Source organism: Callorhinus ursinus, unplaced genomic scaffold, assembly GCF_003265705.2.
Source record: "Callorhinus ursinus isolate GAN/ISIS: 27379988/994484 unplaced genomic scaffold, GSC_fseal_2.0 scaffold27, whole genome shotgun sequence".
Classification (NCBI taxonomy): Eukaryota; Metazoa; Chordata; class Mammalia; order Carnivora; family Otariidae; genus Callorhinus; species Callorhinus ursinus.
Window position 1 is genome coordinate 23630643 of NW_027397089.1, and position 19066 is coordinate 23649708.

General features: G+C 37.2%; 1 protein-coding gene across 3 annotated transcripts in view; it reads right to left on the reverse strand.

Moving 5' to 3' along the window:
• Positions 1–19066, reverse strand: part of RIMKLB (ribosomal modification protein rimK like family member B) — a 97381-nt gene that overhangs the window by 12860 nt on the left and 65455 nt on the right. For all 3 annotated transcript variants that reach the window (XM_073878008.1, XM_073878009.1, XM_025879980.2), the window contains exons 3-5: positions 11835–12065; positions 8749–8835; positions 6857–7060 (exon numbers count right to left, since the gene is read on the reverse strand). In XM_073878008.1, coding sequence (XP_073734109.1) covers positions 6857–7060; positions 8749–8835; positions 11835–12065 — 522 coding nt within the window. The remainder of the gene's footprint in view (positions 1–6856; positions 7061–8748; positions 8836–11834; positions 12066–19066) is intronic.

A 19066-nucleotide genomic window follows, 5' to 3' on the forward strand; every position in this document is an offset into this window, starting at 1 on the left:
GCAAACAAAAGAGATTCAAATAAACAAAAACAATCATCTCATGAAACTGAGACTGAGGCCTGCCTGAAACCTAAAACAAATGGCTGATTTTTTTTTCTTTTAAGATTTTACTTATTTGACAGAGAGAGAGACCGCGAGAGCAGGAACACAAGCAGAGGGAGTGGGAGAGGGAGAAGCAGGCTTCCTGCCGAGCAGGGAGACCGATGTGGGACTGGATCCCAGGACCCCAGGATCATGACCTGAGCTGAAGGCAGGTACTTAACCACTGAGCCACCCATGCACCCCACAAATGGCTGATTTCTAAACAAACAAGAAATCAGCATTCATCCAAGAAGAAGCAAACTTTATTAAACAGGCCAACTATTATTAGAGAAGAGACTGGAAAGGTGATAAAAGAGCTACTTCTACAAAAACAATCAGGACCAGATGGTTTCAAAGTGGAGTTTTCTTTAGCTAACCTTTATTCCAATGTTAACTTTACCTGTAGAATGCCCTAGGAAAAGACTGAAAATTTCCCAATACACCGAATGAAAACCAATGTTATATAACCTTGATCAAGTCATTTTAAAAAGTATTATAGACCAATCTTTAATTATTAAAATAGATGTGACTATTTTACATGAAATATTAAAGGAATCCCAATTTAAAAATATGCTAATATCTATTATTTAAAGAAGGTTTATTCTAGAAATGCAAGGGTAGTTCAAAAACTATTTTAAATCTAAAATTTATCAACATAATCCATTACACATAAAGAAATTAAAGGTGGAAAACACACTAAATGATCTTATCAATACAAGGATTCCAAAAGGCACTGGATAAAATTAGACAATCATTCCTACTTTAAAACTCTAGTAGAATAAAATTACTTAAGTATTCTAAATAGCAAATTAAATCTATTTCAATGAAAATCAGAAACTTAGGGGCACCTGGGTGGCTCAGTCGTTAAGCGGCTGCCTTCGGCTCAGGTCACGATCCCAGGATTCTGGGATCGAGCCCCACCATTGGGCTCCCTGCTCCGTGGGAAGCCTGCTTCCCCCTCTCCCACTCCCCCTTGTTCGTGTTCCCTCTCTTGCTGTATTTCTCTGTCAAATAAATAAATAAAATCTTAAAAGGAAAGAAAATCAGAAACTTAGATACTTAAAATCATTACTTAACACTGTACCAGAGGTTCTAAAGCAGTGGTTCTCAACAGGGGAGAATTTAGAAACTGAATGGTGGCATTTTGGGCTGTTCAACTGAGATTAGAGGAGGAGGGCTCTATAGCCGACATTTAGTGGTTATTGGTCAGAAATGTTAAACCAAAAAGATGACAAATATAATAAAAAGCAATTCATATACAAGTACATGTAAATTACCAATAAGCTTTGAAAAGATACTCCCATCATTAACAGGGAAATAAAATTAAAGTTAACAGTGAGAGAGCATTTTGACTCCCATTAGATGGGAAAAACTTAAGACGAAAAAAAGTAACAGTGCTTGTGAGGCGGAGACGAAAAAAGGGTATTTTAATATGTCAGAAGTAAAACTACACTGATAGCCTTCTGGTAAATTACTCTGGCCACATCTATAAAAATTAAAAATATTTTGACCCAGCAATACCAATCTGGAGACTCCTCAACACAAAAGTACCAGTTTGTAAAAGCATTATTCACAAAGATACGTATTTAAAGTAACATGCTCACAGTGGCAAAAAACTGAAAAGTGCAAATCAATAAAGGGACAGATGTATAAATAGGTGAAAGGAGAGTAGAAGAGGTAAGGAAAATGGGGGGATGAAAAGGATGACATTTAAATGATTTTATAAAATTATTTGTGTATAAAATTATTTAAAATATTTTAAAGTCGACCAAAACCTATTCATTATGGAAAAACCAAAAGTCTCCGCAAAAATAGCTTGAAAGCTGATTTCCAATACTAACCATAATTATCTAACCTTTAGTTAACTATCATCAGATGTGTCTAGGTAATTTCACATAACTGAGATTATAATATAGTTAATAAACATTAAGAAGAGTACAGAGGCACATAGCTTAATAGTTTTTTAAAAAGGCTATTATGTCATTTCCTTGAAAATCTAAATGGTATCTGCATAGCTTCCATGTAATTTTGCCAATTTTGGACATCAACATATTCAAAGAGTGGTTAAGAGAACAACTCTGGAGCCAAATAGTACATTTGCATTCTGGCTGCACGATTATTAGATCTATATCTTGAACAAGTTACTTAACTGTTCTGGGCCTTCCTCATCTCTAAAATGGGAATACTAACAATACCTAGCAATATCTAAAGACGTTAATAGTCATTAAGCACTTACTACAGTACCAGAACTGAAGAGATATAGTTACCTTTACTGTAAATACTGAATATAAGAGAATATTCATATAAAAAAGGCCTCTGAACAACTTGCTGCCAGAGGGGAGGGGGCAGGGAGGATGGGTAAAATAGGTGAGAGGGATTAAGAGGTACAAACTTCCAGTTATAAAATAAAGAAGTCATGGGGGTGCCTGGGTGGTGAAGTCCTGAAGCACCTGACTGGTTTTGGCTCAGGTGGTGATCTCGGGTTCATGAGATTGAGCCCTGCCTCAGGGCTCTCCCTTCCTCCCTTCCTCTTCCCCACTCGGCCTCCCCTCTAAGCATGTGTAAATCTTTTAAAAAAATAAACGAATAAATAAATAGGTCATGGAGATGAAAGGTATAGATGAAGGGAATGAATATAGTCAGTAACATTGCAATATACGGTGGCTACTATGTTTGTTGTAGTGAACATCGAGTAATTTACAGAATTATCAAGTCACCGGGTTGTACACCTGAAACTAGTATGTCCACTACACTGCAATGATAAGTATTTTTAAAATGTGAGATACACACACACAAAGGAATATTTTTTAGCCATAAAAAAAAAAAAAGGAATCCTACCATTTGCAGCATGGATACTAAGTGAAGTAAGTCACAGAAAGGCAAATACTGTATGATTATATGTGGAATTAAAAAAAAAAAAGCTCACAGAGAACAGATTGGTGGTTGTCAGAGGCAGGTAGGGGAGAGGCAGGGGAAATGGGTGAAGGTGGTCAATGGGTACGCGCTGCCAGTTATAAGACGACTAACTTCTGAAGTATAATGTATAGACTGATGACTATTGTTAACAGTACTGTATTATATATTTGAAAGTTGCTGAGAGCAGTTTTTTTTTTTTTAAGATTTATTTTTATTTCAAAGAGAGTGAGAGAAGCAGACTCCCTGCTGAGCACAGAGCCCCACAACACTGGGCTTGATCTCACAACCCTGAGATCCTGACCTGAGCCAAAATCAAGAATCAGACACTTAACTGACTAAGCCATCCACACGTCCCAAGAGTAGATTGTTTTAAAGTTCTCACCACACACACACTCCAGTAATAAATGAAGCAATGGATGTGTTAACTAATTTTATTGTGGTAATCATTTTGCAATATATACATATATAAAATCACTATGTTGTACATTTCAAACTATACAATGTTATATGCCAATTATATACCGATAAAGAGAAAAATAAATATCTGGATTATCAAAAAAAAGGGGGGGCCTCCCTGGGGATAGAATAATGACGGCATTCAATTTTGAAGAATAAGGTAGAGGTGCTCTTGCTCTATCAGATATTTAGGCATAATACTAGAGGACTTAAGATTGATAATCATATAGGGAATAAAGAGTATATAAAACAGACCAAAGGACCCTGAAACAGAAGGAAAATAGCATTACAAATCAGTAATGAACAGGCTATTCAATAAATAGTGCTGGGAAAACCAGTTGTTACTCATTTGGAAAAAAGAAAATGGAATCCCTATCTTACACTGAACAACAAAATCAATTTCAGGTAGCTTAACAACCTAAACATGGTAAGCGAAACTTGAAAAACTTTTAGAGGACTATATACAAGAATAGAATTGGGTGAAAAAGACTTTCTTTTTCACAGGGTGAAAAAGAATTTCTTCAATAAAAAATAAAGAATGTAAGGAAAACCATGAATATGCTGGACACTAAAACTGAAAACTTCTGTTCACTAAAATATATAAACCAAAAAGATGAGGAGAGCCTCAGTGGCTCAGTCGGTTAAGCAGCTGCTTTCGGCTCAGGTCATGATCTCAGGGTCCTGGGATGGAGCCCCACTTCTGGCTCCCTGCTCAGCAGGGAGAGTATGCATCTCCCTTTCCCTCTGCCTCTCCTCTCTCTCTCTCTCTCTCAAATAAATAAAATCTTTGGAGAAAAAAAAAAGATGAGATATCATAAGCTGGGATGAAAACTGCATTTACAATTCATGTAAATGATGAAGGACTTGAAATCAGATTATATACAGGACTCTTTTTCAAGTCATGTTAAAAAAAGAAAAAAAAAATCCAAAGAAAAGGAGGCAAAAGACCTCAACAGGCAATTCACAGAAGATGGATGAAGAGGGTCTGAGGTACAAATTAAAGTAACATGATATAACGTCACACCAGTCTGACAAAATGTTTAAAGTCTATCAATACCACAAGTAGGTAAAGAGGTGGTACTACAAGAAAGAAACATTATATAATAACTTTGGACACTCATTTGGCAATATCTAGTAAAGGTGAAGTTGTATAATTCACTAGGATACAGAAATCCACTTCTGAGTGAATGGGCTAACCTACAAACACAATTGGCCCTGTATCTAAGGATACAAAAAAATTTTCATATCAACACCGCTTATAAACGGCCCAAATTGGAAGCAGTCAACAGGTAAAATTATGCAGGAGGGAAAATTAATCAACTACTGCTACAATGTTGACACCGATGAATCTCAAAAATGATGCTGTGAAAAAAAAGTTATAAATCATTTATATAAAGTTTTATGACACACAAAACAATACCTTGTTTAGGAAGACAGAAGAACTGGAAGTACTTTTTTTTTTTTTTTAAGATTTTATTTATTTATTTGAGAGAGAGAGAATGAGAGATAGAGAGCACGAGAGGGAAGAGGGTCAGAGGGAGAAGCAGACTCCCTGCTGAGCAGGGAGCCCGATGTGGGACTCGATCCCGGGACTCCAGGATCATGACCTGAGCCGAAGGCAGTCGTTTAACTGACTGAGCCACCCAGGCGCCCCAGAACTGGAAGTACTTTTAAGGTAAAAAGAAACATCAAGTTCAGAACTTGGGGAGAAGAGGGAGAAATGACCAGGGAGGGGAGTAAACAGAGAACATAATTAAATTAATTTATTTCTCAAGTCGGCTAATGGTTTCAAACGAATCCTTTATATTCTCCTTCATACTTTCCTGTAAGCCTGTTACTTCAAAATTTAAAAAAGTATCACTTTTTAATATAAAATTAACTTCCTTTTTAGTATAAAAAGTAATTGTTAATTAAATCTCAAGGTAGAAAAGTAAGAAGGTAAAGGTGTTCCAGAAATGAGAAGATGCTATTCAGCTCTGTAGCAGCCAATAAGCATAATATGACGGGATGGAAAATGTAAAATGGGATATGAAGAACTAATGCCAGGAGGCAGAAATTATTTTTCAAGAGTACAAAAGAGGCTTTATATCACTATTAGCTTTTAAATTCCCTGTGCTCCTATTCTATGCACTATGCTGAATTTCACATTTATCAATATTGTTTTTTACAGTTTACTACATAAATTTATATTCCCAGCAAACTAGTATTGATTTTTGCATATATTTAAATTTTATATAAATGGAATCATACTATATTTATTCTCTTCTGTGACTTTCATTTCTTCTCTCAACATTATGTTTCTGAGATTTGCCCCTGAGGTTGTAATCTCAGAGTAAGTAGGGGTCAAATCTTGCAGGGCCTGTTAGTCCACTGTAAGACCACTATAGACTACTCTACTTTGAATGAAGCAAGGAACCACTGGAGGATTTTAAACAAAGCCTGACTTAATTTGACTTGTATTTTAAAAAGATCTATCACATCACTGCTGTGTTAGAAACAGACTGTAGGAGAATAAGGATGGAAGCAAGAGGACCAATTAGGGGTGACTACAAGTAATCCAAATAAGGTAAGACAATATTAATGGCAGAGATAATGAGAAATTGTCAGATCTGGATACATTTTGAGAGTAGAAATAAAGAAATTAGAATCTGACAGTTTTTATATGTGGTATAAGACTCGATGACTAAGAATCTGGTCTAAATTGGAGAGTTGCCATTAAATGATAAGGAGAAAACGGGGGGTGAAATACACTGGGACGGGGAGTTTTATGGGGAGTTCACTTTTGGACAGGATTAAAATGTCTGTTAGACAACTACTGGTAGATACTGAGTAGACAGTTATTTATAGGTACTTGGAGTTCAAGAAGAAAGCCTAAGGTAGAGATATAAATTTGAAAATAACAACACAGATAGTATTTAGAGCCACAACCAGATCAGAGACTAAGAAAATGAAATACACAGAAAAGTAAAAGCTCTAAGGCACTTCAACAATAAGAGATCAAAAAAACACACATTAAAGTAAATCAAAAGCAGTAATCTTGTTTGGACCAATGGGTAAAAGAGGTTAGGACCCAGCTTGAATGAACTCCAATTACACACAAAATAAGTATTATCACCAAAGATGGAATTTTTAACTCTGGTCAGACATTTCACACAAGTGTGAATTGGGTTACAAATTGAGCATGGGTAAAAGCAAATTTATGTTTCAGAGAAATCCAATTTTATTACTAGAAAAACAACTCACAAGTATATTATATTCATTATAAGTCTACTGATCATAGTTATAAGTGAAAGATAATAATGTTTTCAACTTACTAAGTAAAAAGACCTGTAGTTATATATGAATACTCACTGGACAAGCTATAATATTATATATACTAGAAAGACACCTGTATTGTTTTTACCTAGTGAGCAGTTGCTCTGCATCCTTCCATCTGTTGAACAACGTAACATGGTGCCAACCACACGGCCTCCCACAACAATGACACGCACATCCCGTCCATGAGACTCCTTAACATACTTCTGGAACAGGTATGGAGCTTCATGGCGAATAAGATGGCTTAGATCAGCCAAATGGTGCTTATCTCGAGCCAAGAAAACCGCTTTGCCTGTGGTTGAAAAAGAATACAAAAAATATGTAAGTCAAACTCTGAGCAGTTGATATGTATCACCTGCATCTTCTTGGGTCTCAACCTGCTCTTTCAGGATCTATTACTTTTTTAACCAAAGTAACAGTTATGGTAATGAGTAAACAATGCAAAAATGTGTATAAAGTTAATACTCTCCTACCACTCCCTTAATTCCTACACTACTCTAGAATTCATTTCAGTATTATGTCATGAAGTAGGGGTCTAAGATTTGTATTCTTCCAGGTGAGACAATAATGCCGGCCTCATTTATTAGCAAGACATTTCCCTCTGAGTAAAAACAAGTCTTACATATTATTATACGATATATATAACACTTGCACAGAATAAAATAGTATGTTACTACATACCTAGTTTTATTTCTGAGTTCACTAGACAATTCCATTACTGTATTTGCCAATTTCTGTGATAAAACAAGTGGCTGTTTTTAAAACACGGGTATGGGGCCCCTGGGTGGCTAAGTCAGTTAAGCATCTACCTTCAGCACAGGTCAAGATCCTGGAGTCCTAGGATCCAGCCTGCATCAGGCTCCCTGCTCAAAGGGAGACTTTCTCCCTCTCCCTCTGCCCCAACGCCAGCTTGTGATCGATCTCTCTCTCTCTCTCTCTCTCTCTCAAATAAATAAAATCCTTTAAAAACAGTAAAATAAAACGGTACAAATCCTTTGACATTCTTCCCACCAAGAAGAGGGGGAATCTTTGTCCTTTCCGTTTGAATCAAGGAGGGGCTGTGATTGCTTCAGACAATGGAACACAGCAGAAGCTTTTCTGTATGACTTCTGAGGCTAATTCATAAAAGATCATGTTGCTTCTGTGTTCACTGGAGCCTCTCTGTGGAGCCCTAAGACTTCTTGGCTGACATAGTGGAGACCTAATTATAAACAATACATTCAACAGTCCCAGCTGAACCTCAATCCAACTATCTCTGTCAAGGTATCAAGCTTTATGAAGTACTTGGATTCATGAACATTTTGAAAATGAAATCCTTACTATTCTATAGCTTCATAGCTTTGCTTTATATATTTAAGTCTTCAAACTATATAAATTGGGACAGGGATCACTGGAGTTAGTGATCCAAGGTCCTTGCATTGTTAAAGAGAAAGATAAAGATATAATTTGAAGGTTGGTCTAAATTAAATATGCATCTTAAAATCTCCAGGACAACCACTAAATGAACAGAAATAGCTTCTAGGGGCACTTGGGTAGCTCAGATGGTTAAGCGTCTGCCTTTGGCTCAGGTCATGATTCCAGGGTCCTCAGATAGAGTCCCACTTTGGGCTCCTGGCTCAGCAGGGAGCCTGCTTCTCCCTCTCCCTCTGCCCCTCTCTCTATCTCTGTGTCACAAATGAATAAATAAAAAATCTTAAAAAAAAAAAAAAGAAAAAGCTTCTAGCCAAAGTGAACAACTCACAGTAGACTTCCATAAGTTTGAAGTACCATATACCAACAATTTCCTTCTATTCTCCCAAAGTCCTTTCAAAAGCTATACATTTCAATTGTTAAGACTACTGTCTAGTCAATAACCATGAGGAATTACAAAGAAAATAATAGCAATGATCAGATTAAGAAAAATTTATTTTGTATAATCACCCTTATTAATTCTCAAGAGTAATCTCAAAATGATGTACCACAGCAACAATTCATACACACCTCTATGACCTCGAGTATTCTTCACTACCATTGGGAACTCCAGTACTTCTGCTTCGTCAATCATTTTAGCAAAATTTTCATGACCGCCTGGTTTGAGCAAAAAAGAAATTAAGAACAGTAACATAGGTGTTATGTGGTAAGTTTTATCTATACTAAAGTCAGCAACACAGAGGAGGTAGAAGGTTAAGAACCTGATGGCTAAATTTTTTCTTAAAGGAAGTAATTAAAAGTCGAGGGGTGCCTGGAGCGCCTGGGTGGCTCAGTCAGCTGAGCATCTGCCTTCAGCTCAGGACATGATCCCGGGGCCCTGGGATCAAGCCCCACATGGGGCTCCCTGCTCAGTTGGGAGTCTGCTTCTCCCTCTTCCTGCTGCTCATGCTCTCTCGCACACACTAATAAATGAAAAAATCTTAAAAAAAAAAAAAAAGGTTGAAGGGTGCCCGGGTGGCTCAGGCGGTTAAGCATACGACTCTTGATCTCAGGTCAAGTCTTGATCTCATGATCTCACGGTCATGAGTTCAAGCCCCACGCGTAGCATGGAGCCTACTTTAAAAAGCTGTTAAGTAACAGTTAAATACCAGTTTGAAACAACCCCTTTTAAAATGGATGAAAGCTATCTTAAACTACAAATATTCTAGTATCTAACTTAAAGAAATTAAGTATCTTTCAGCTCAGTTTCCTAATTCTATATGGTATTTTATATTTTTATCCCTTATTCCTCTGCTACACAAAATAACAGAAACATCAAGATCTACTTCCGTGTACTTATTGCCTGGTTTAGAATAAGAAAAAGAAGAATGAGTCTGTTTAGAAGACTCATCCAAGGTTGATGCTATGTGTGTTCTCTCCCTCTCACGAAACATACAAATTAATTTTTCTTATCTTCATTATTCATCAGAGTTCTTTCTACACTGAGCCACCTAGTATCCATGAGTTAAGTTTTATTCTTTCCTGTTTTTATTGCCTAAGAACAAATGATACAGTAATAAGATTAGAGAAAAAATGAACTATAGTTGTAAAAAATCAGCATGGTGATATAAAAAAATTAAACCAGGAAAAAGTTCACTAATCAAATGCAGTATCATACATTTATAGCTTAGAGAAATTATGATGATTCAGTCCAATTTTAAACCTTCAACATGAGAGTACAGGTAACATGTGTTAATTTGTTTAACCCTTTTCTCCTTTCCACTCTCTTGAAATCTGAAGCATAGACTCATAATATAAGCTAGAATATCCCAAAAGCATCTGACAGAATTCTCAAACATACTGTCTCTTCTTATGCAATTGCTGAAAACAGCAACTGTATCCACACATGCCATACAGACTTGGGGAGCCCCTTTCTTTAAAATATTTAAGCTGGGGGGCACCTGGGTGGCTCAGTAGTTAAGCATCTGCCTTCGGCTCAGGTCATGATCCCAGGGTCCTGGGATCCAGCCCCACATCGGGCTCCCTGCTCCACGGGAAGCTGCTTCTCCCTCTCCCATTCCCCCTGCTTGTGTTCCCTCTCTCGCTGTGTCTCTCTGTCAAATAAATAAATAAAATCTTAAAAAAAAAAAATTTAGGTTGGGGCACCTGAGTGACTCAGTCAGTTGAACGTCTGACTCTTAATTTCGGCTCAGGTCATGATCTCAGGGTCATGAGACTTAGAGCCCTGCGTCAGGCTCCACACTCAGTGCAGAGTTTGCTTGTCCCTTTCCCTCTAATCCTCCCCACACGTGCGTGTGTGCATGCGTTCTGTCTCTCTCATGAATAAATCGTTTATGTATATATAAAAAAAAAGCCTCATTAACTCTCCAAAAACACTACTGAACATTTATTTGAGGAATTGTCTTTATGGGAAATTGTAATTATTTATAGCAAGTTTGATTCTTTCCAAACAAAAGAACTGGACAGGCAGGAAATATACTAACAAAATATTACTTATGGCAGTGCTACTCAAAAGCATTGCCTGGTAACCTGCGCCTGTTTGCAACTTCTCTGAAACTGATATGTGACCTGATAAATATAAAAAGAGAAGCACTGGAAGCTTTTATAGCAATCTTGCATTACTCAGACATTTTTATCATATGTTATAAGAGTACTGATCCACAGCATGGTGGTCTTTTAAAAAAAATGATCCTTTACCTTTACCATAGATAGTTTTGGAAGCACTGGTTTTCAAGTATACCTAGGACAGTGTCATTTTCTTAAAAAATATGAAAAATTTGGGGCGCCTGGGTGGCTCAGTTGGTTAAGCGTCTGCCTTCAGCTCAGGTCATGATCCCAGGGTGCTGGGATCGAGTCCCGCATCAGGCTCCCTGCTCCTTGGGAGCCTGCTTCTCCCTCTGCCTCTCTCTCTCTCTCTCTCTGTCTCTCATGAATAAATAAATAATCTTAAAAAAATATGAAAAATTTATGAAGAATTACCATGAAAATGCTGGTAAGGATAATCAGACATTAAACAGAGATGTCACCAAATTGTATTATCTTTACCGTGGCATTGGCAAACTAAGGCTTTTAAGACAGATTTGGTCCAGTGTCTTTTTTTATAAAAAAGTTTTATTGGACTGCCATACTCATTTAAGTGTGGTCTACGGCAGCTTTCACACTACAACAGCATTACTGAGGGTCACAAGAGAAGACTGACAACCCAGAAAGTGCAAAATATTTACTATTTGGCCCTTTATAAAAAGTTTGCTAAATCTACTCTCCCAATATCAAGGAATTAAATCTTAAAACAGATTTATAATTCTCATGCCCAGTTTGTTAAAACTGAAAGTTATTTTTTTTTAAGATATTTATTTATTTGACACAGAGAGAGAGACACAGCAAGAGAGGGGACACAAGCAGGGGGAGTGGGAGAGGGAGAAGCAGACTCCCCACTGAGCAGGGAGCCCAACGTCGGGCTCGATCCCAGGACCATGGGATCATGACCTGAGCCCAAGGCAGATGCTTAATGACTAAGCCACCCAGGCGCCCCAAAACTGAAAGTTATTTCTATAAAAAGTTCCTTCACATATCACATAACCCTATTAATTTAGTATGGCTTTCAAAACTGTAAGTGCTGTAAAACTTAGGCTACAAATTCTTATTAGTGAACTTACCATAAGAGAAAGTATCCGGCAAAGGAACACCATGGCCAGCCAACTCTTGAAAAGTCCAAAACTTATTAACACAGTTCAGGATGGCTTGAGGTCGGTTCATCAACCGGCATCCCATCTTCTCTAAATGGCGCAAAACAGTGATGTCACTATCACTTTGCACCCAAGGGGTTGGTACTCTCACTACCACCACTTGGGGATAGGCAGTAATTAGTTCTCCATTGATCCGTAGACCTGAAATATATAGGAATGAAGCCAAAACCATTAAAAGGGAATATACATATATACATATATATACACACTTTATATATATAGAGAGAGAGTTTGGGTCACAAAACTGAAAGTACAATACAATTTTGTTAAGATTTCACTGGAAGGAGACATTCCTTATATTCCTTTACAAGAAAAAAGAAAATTTAATGAGAAATATTTCTGCAGCGGTTAAATTATGTTATGTCAATAAAATGAAATACCACAAAGCCTTAAAAAAATGTCATGGAGGACCTGGCTGGCTCAGTTGGTAGAGCACAGGACTCTTTGATCTCAGGGTAATGAGTTCAAGTCTCACACTGGGTGTAGAGATTACTTAATAAAATTAAAAAGACTGTCATAATCTCTATGTTTAGAGATAGAAAAAATGTTCAGCTACGTAATGCTGAGTTTAAGAAAAAAAAAAAAAAGCAAATCTTGGGGCGCCTGGCTGGGTCAGTCAGTAGAGCCTGTGACTCTTGATCTCAGGGTTGTAGGTCCCAGCCACATGCTGGGTCTAGAAATTACTTAAAAATAAAATCTTAAGGGCGCCTGGGTGGCTCAGTTGTTAAGCGTCCGCCTTCGGCTCAAGTCATGATCCCAGGGTCCTGGGATCAAGTCCCACACTGGGCTCCCTGCTCAGCAGGAAGCCTGCTTCTCCCTCTCCCACTGCCCCTGCTTGTGTTCCCGCTCTCGCTATCTCTCTCTCTGTCAAATAAATAAATAAAATTGAATAAATAAAAAATTGAATAAATAAAAAATAAAATAAACTCTTAAAAAAAAAGCAAAAGCAAAGCCAATGTATGGAATTGTTGAAGCACTACACTGTACTCCTGAAATTAATATAAAACTGTATGCTAACTATAATGGAATTAAATTCTGTATTAATTCTATTTTTTATATGTTCATTTTAGATAAAGCAAGAAATAAGGAAGTTGCCATCTTTTATGGTTTTTCTTGTATGATTTTACGCCTAGGTGCTGCATTTTTTCAACACCTGCTAAGATTTATTCTTTAAAAAAAAAAAAATCCAAAAACAGGGGCACCCACCCAGGAGGCTTATTGGGGACCGCATGCAACGCTTGATCTCAAGGTTATAAGTCTGAGCCCCAACTTGGGTGTAGAGATTACTTAAAAATTTTAAAAGTCTTAAAAAAAAAAAAACCTGTTTGCATTAAAAAATAGTATGCTTGTTTTAAAACATTCAAATACAAAAATATATGATGTATTCAGCTCCCATCCAACATCCTAGGTACTCAGTGTTAACAGTGTATTTTCCCCACTGCTAAGTATAGAAAAATATTTAGATTATTTTTAGAAAAATTAGATATTTTACGTTACTTTCTCTCATCACTTAAAATTACACCAGAGACATCTTTCTGTCGGTACATATAACGTTTCATTTCCTTCTCTTTTTAGTGGATTAACTGGAATTACATCTTATATGAGATATACCATATGACCAGTACCTTACTCATAGACATTCATTTACTTAATATTAAGCAATTACTATGTGTCAGATTATTTTGTAAAGATTAGAAATAGATTGGCAAAAAAGGCAGATAAGGTCCTTATTCTTAGAAGAATCCATTCCAGTGGGAGAGACACTTTTAAACGTGGAAGTTCTAATATAGGAGAGAGAAGTGGGTTAACACCTGAGTTAGGGTATAAGACTTAGTTATTTGTGTGTTTAAAGAGGAAGGAAACTTCACATTTAAGGGAGTTGAAGTCACAGAGCAAAAGAGCAGTAAGAACAATAGGTGGTTCAACTACAATATTTACTAACAGAATGTAAAAGATAAGGTTGGTCATTTAAGGTGTCAAACATGAAAAGCCACAAGTTTTTATTAAGATATAACTGCCATAAGGACACCTGGGTGGCTCAGTCGGTTAAGCGGCTGCCTTCAGCCCAGGTTATGATCCCAGGGTCCTGGGATCAAGTTCCACATTGGGCTCCTTGCTCAGCAGGGAGCCTGCTTCTCCCTCTCTCTCCCTCTGCTTGTGCTCTGTCAAATAAATAAAATCTTAAAAAAAAAAAAGATATAACTGTCAGATAACACTGTATTAGTTTTAGGTGTACAACATAATGATTTAATATATGAAATACACTGGGAGATGATCACTGCAATAAATGTACTTAACATCTATCACTCTCTTAGCAACATTCAAATATACAATATAGGAATACCTACATGATTTAGTCGGTTGAGCGACCAACTCTTAATTTCGGCTCAGGTCATAATCCCAGGATTGTGAGACTGAGCCGTGTCAGGGTCTGCATTGGGTGTAGAGCCTGCTTAATATTCTCTCTCTTCCTCTCTCCCTCGGCCCCCTCCCCACCCCTTCTCTTTTTAAAAAAGAAATATACGCTACAGTATTGTTAGTCATAGTCACCACGCTGAACATTACATCCCTAGGATTTATTTATCTTATAATTTGGAAGTCTGTACCGTTTGACCACCATTTCCCATTTCCTCCACCCCACTACCCACCTCTGACAACCACCAAACTGTTTTCTGTACCTATGAGTTCGGCTTTTTTTGATTCCACATATAAGATCATACAGCATTTGCCATTCCTGTCTGACTTACTTCTCTTAGCATAATACCTGCAAGGTCCCTCCATATGTCACAAATGGCAGAATTTCCTTCTTTTCAATGGCTGAATAATATTTAAATATATGTACATATGTATCACATTTTCTTTATTCATTCATCTGTCAATGGGCACTTAGGTTATTCCTATGTCTTAGCTATCATAAATAATAAAGCACTGAACATGGGGCATAAAGATACATCTTTGAGAAAGTGGTTTTGTTTCATGCAGGTAAATACTTAGACCTGGAATTGCTGGATCCACAAATTCTAAGCTAAAGAGTTTGTATTTGTTCTGAGTAAGGGAACTCAGGGTGTGTGCTGCATACTGCCTGCTGATACTTTATACTATCCCCATCTTTTAATTCTTCTCTATATGGCAGGATCTAGAAGCATTTCCCACACTCCCTTACCAGCAGGATTCGATTTTGAAAATCTACCACCAAGAGAGAACTACACAAAAATTTAAAGGTCAAAGAGAAATAGAAGTCACTATTCTCAGGGGCAGCTGCACATAGGTATGTAGTCATTGGGAGATGTGAGGTTTTGCCAGTGGCTTCAGGGATTCCCATAATCGTTCATGGTGCGGCTACAGGTATCTTGAGATCAGCACCATACAGTTTTCTGCAATCCTGCACTTTGTCATTTTTTAAAAAATGTATTTTATTTATTTGAGAGAGAAAGCAGGGGGGAGCATACAGAGAGGGACAAGCAAAGCAGACACCATGCTAAGCATGGAGCCTGACGGGGGGCTTGATCTCATGACCCCGAGATTATGACCTGAGCCGAAATCAAGAGTCAGAGGCTTAACTCACTGAGCCACCCAGGAGCCCCCGCACTTTCTCATTTCTTAGGCTTTTCAGTGACTTGCCTCAATAGGCAAATGTAAAAAGCATTTTTTTTAAGACAGAAGAAACTTATTGACCAGATTGGGAGCTACAAGTTTTTAAACTAGGACATGAAGAATGGGAAAGTTAAAAAAGAAAAACCATTTTAGGGCAGAAGATGCTGAATTTGGATACAAAAGATTCCAGTGATAACAGGACATCAAAGTATAACTATTCTGTAACAGAAGTATGGGTTGAAACTATACATATATGTGTACATAATTCATATTGGGATTGTGAAGTGTGTGTACATGAGTGCATATTTTTACTTATTTGTCTGTTTACTGGAATTTGCCCAAGATATAATAGCTAAAGAAACAGGGCTATATAGGCGGAAAAAAATGGAAAAAATGGAGAAACCTAAGACCAAGATTTGATGGTATCAATAAGAGACAGTGAAAGGAATTAAAAACCTGAAGGGAAAAAAATCAGCCAAAAAACTAGGAAAATCTACTTTTAAGTAGTATTGTGAAAAATGAGAAAGGTCAGTATAATCAGGAGAGAATGATCAAATTCACTAAATAAAACAGAAGAAATAGGAAGGATGAGTGTTAAGAAGTTTGAGTGATCAGAAAAGGATACTGTCAATTGCCAAGAGAAACATTCAACCATCATTACATTTTCATCTCATTTCCCTACACTGCACTTTTAAGAAATGTGATAAAATTGGAGCACCTGGGTGGCACAGTTAGTTAATCGGCCAACTCTTGGGTTTTGGCTCAGGTCGTAAGATCGAGCCCTACGTCAGGCTCCACACTTAGCACAGAGTCTGCTTAGTACTCTCTCTCCCTTCCCCTTGTGCGTTCTCTCTCTCAAAATACACATAAATCTTAAGAAAGAAAGCAATGGAAATGTTCCACCCTTAGTCCACCCATCTGTTGCCACAGAAATCAGGAATATGGGAGTACTTTACCCAAAGTGCATATCTGCATACTACACTATATGGGTATTATTGATGAAAAGAAATTCAATACCTCTTGTATCAGAAACAAACACTTCTTTTTTTTTAGACAAGCAGAAGGTGAACCAAGACTAGAAAGAAGGACAGGTACAGATCAATGTGAGCCCAAAAAGGCAAAACAACATCTCTCAGAACTCTGCCTTAAGTGTTACTCATCTTTTGGGCACTGTTAGCAAATGCTGTACCATTACCTTTGATGTCGAGTTTATAAAACTGAAATATAAGATCCCTGTTATTCAGTATACACGTGCACGAAGATGTGTATGGAATTTTCCCCACAATTCCATTACACTCATTGTAAAACAGGTAGTGCAGTTGAATGCAATACCACTCACTTTGCTGGACTCCATTTTCTCAGAAATATATTTTTTACTTATCTTAAACCTCAACTTGTGAAACCATTCATCTAATTTTATTTTGTACTGGGATGAAGATTTCAATACAAATATTTTAGATTTTACATTTTAGATTAAGTGCATGATCAAGCATTAACAGCCAATAATAAGTGAACCTTGGAAAAGCAATGGGGGGTTATTCCTATATTTTCGAGATAAGAAATTTATTATGTAGAGGTATCTGGGTGGCTCAGTCAGTTAAGTATCCAACTCCTGATCTCAGCTCTGGTCTTGATGTCAGGGTCATGAGATCAAGCCCTGCACTGGGCTCCATGCAGGGTATGGAGCCTACTTTTAAAAAAAAGTATTAGGCAGAAACAAGTGTTGGCAAAGATGTTTAGAAAAAAGAACCCTCTTGCACTGTTGATGGGAATGCAAATTGGTGCAACCATCATGGAAAACAATATGGAGGGTTCCTCTAAAGGTAAAAATGGAAGCACCCTACGATCCAGAATTGTATAGGGTATTTACCAAAAAAATACAAAACACTAATTCAAAGGGATACATGCACCCCTGTTTATTACAGCACGATTTACAATAGCTGAACTATGAAAGCAGCCCAAGTGTCCACTGACAGATGAATGGCTAAAGAAGGTGTGGCATATATATACAATGGGATATTATTCAGCCATAAAAAAGAATGAAATCTTGCCATTCGCAACGACATGGATGGTGCTAGAGAGTATTATGCTAAGTGAAATAAATCAGTCAGAGAAAGAAATACCATATGATCTCACCCATATGTGGAATTTAAGAAACAAAACAAATGAGCAAAGGAAAAAAAGAGACAAAGAAAGAGACTCTCAACTATGGAGAACAAATTGATGGTTACCAGAGGAGTGGGAGGGGTGAGGGATGTGGAAAAAAGGTGATGGACATTAAGAAACACACTTATGATGAAAAAATGATTAAGAAATCTACTATGTATTAAAAGCCTACTGCGGTTAAGGCAGAGTGAGAAGGTGCTATGGGCTGATTATTCTCCAAGTTGAAAGATTCCTTTGGGATATTAACAATCTCCTTGCCAATAATTAAGTGGAGAATCTCTTACGTAGCCCTAATGTAAACCTGTGCTTTTTGAGTGTAGAATTTGGCTACACCATTAAGAATTAAGTATTAGTGTTTTTTTAATTGGGGGGGGTTAAGTGTTTTTGTCCTCAGGAAACAAGAAACAGGTTATTTGCTAACTGACATTTTTTTTTCCATCTTCTAGTATTCCAGAGGATTCTTGAGGACTTCTGAGATATTTAGAGCTTATAGAATTGTAAGAATTTTATTCATTTATTTATTTATTTACTGTGGCTCTGAACATTTTTTTTTAAGATTTTTTTTTATTTATTTGACAGAGAGAGAGAGACAGCGAGAGACGGAACACAAGCAGGGGGAGTGGAAGAGGGAGAAGCAGGCCTCCCGCTGAGCAGGGAGCCCAATGTGGGGCTCGATCCCAGGGCCCTGAGATCATGACCCGAGCTGAAGGCGGTCGCTTAACTGACTGAGCCACCCAGGCACCCCAAGTGGCTCTGAACATATCTTCAAAAAAAAAGAAAAAGAACTGTCAGAATTTTAAATGAAAGTTTCATTCAAGTGAAGGTACTATTATGAACACAATTAAAAACCCACACAATCTCTGTGTCAGAGATCAAGGAAGCACTCAAAGACTAAGGGAGATGTGTCCCTAAAACACAGGTGACAGTCTGGAGGGATTCAAAATTAGCCAAATTTCAGGTGATTTGACCATCAAAAAGGTCAATTAACTGAAAATATTTTGACAGCAAAAAAAGTTTATGGATTCATAATAATTATAGAGATAGAGAAAGGACAACCAAAAAAAAAAAAAAGCCTCATTTGCTATCACTGAAGGGACTACTACTACACAATTCCTCATTCTAAAAACCAGTAGATAAGGAAAAATTACATTTATCCCACCATTTCTGCAGGAACTACAGTTTACTAGGAAAAGGTAGGAAAAGCTCTTGTTTGGACATGAATGCCAATTAACAAAGAATAACAAAATCTGAAAAATAACCATTTTGTAAAACCCAATGCAGTAAGTCAATCAGGCAAAGATCATCAAAGATGTTAAAAACATTAAGAAAAGGTTGATGGGATATTTGTATAGCGCCAAAATATCAGCAATTTGCTAGGCAAA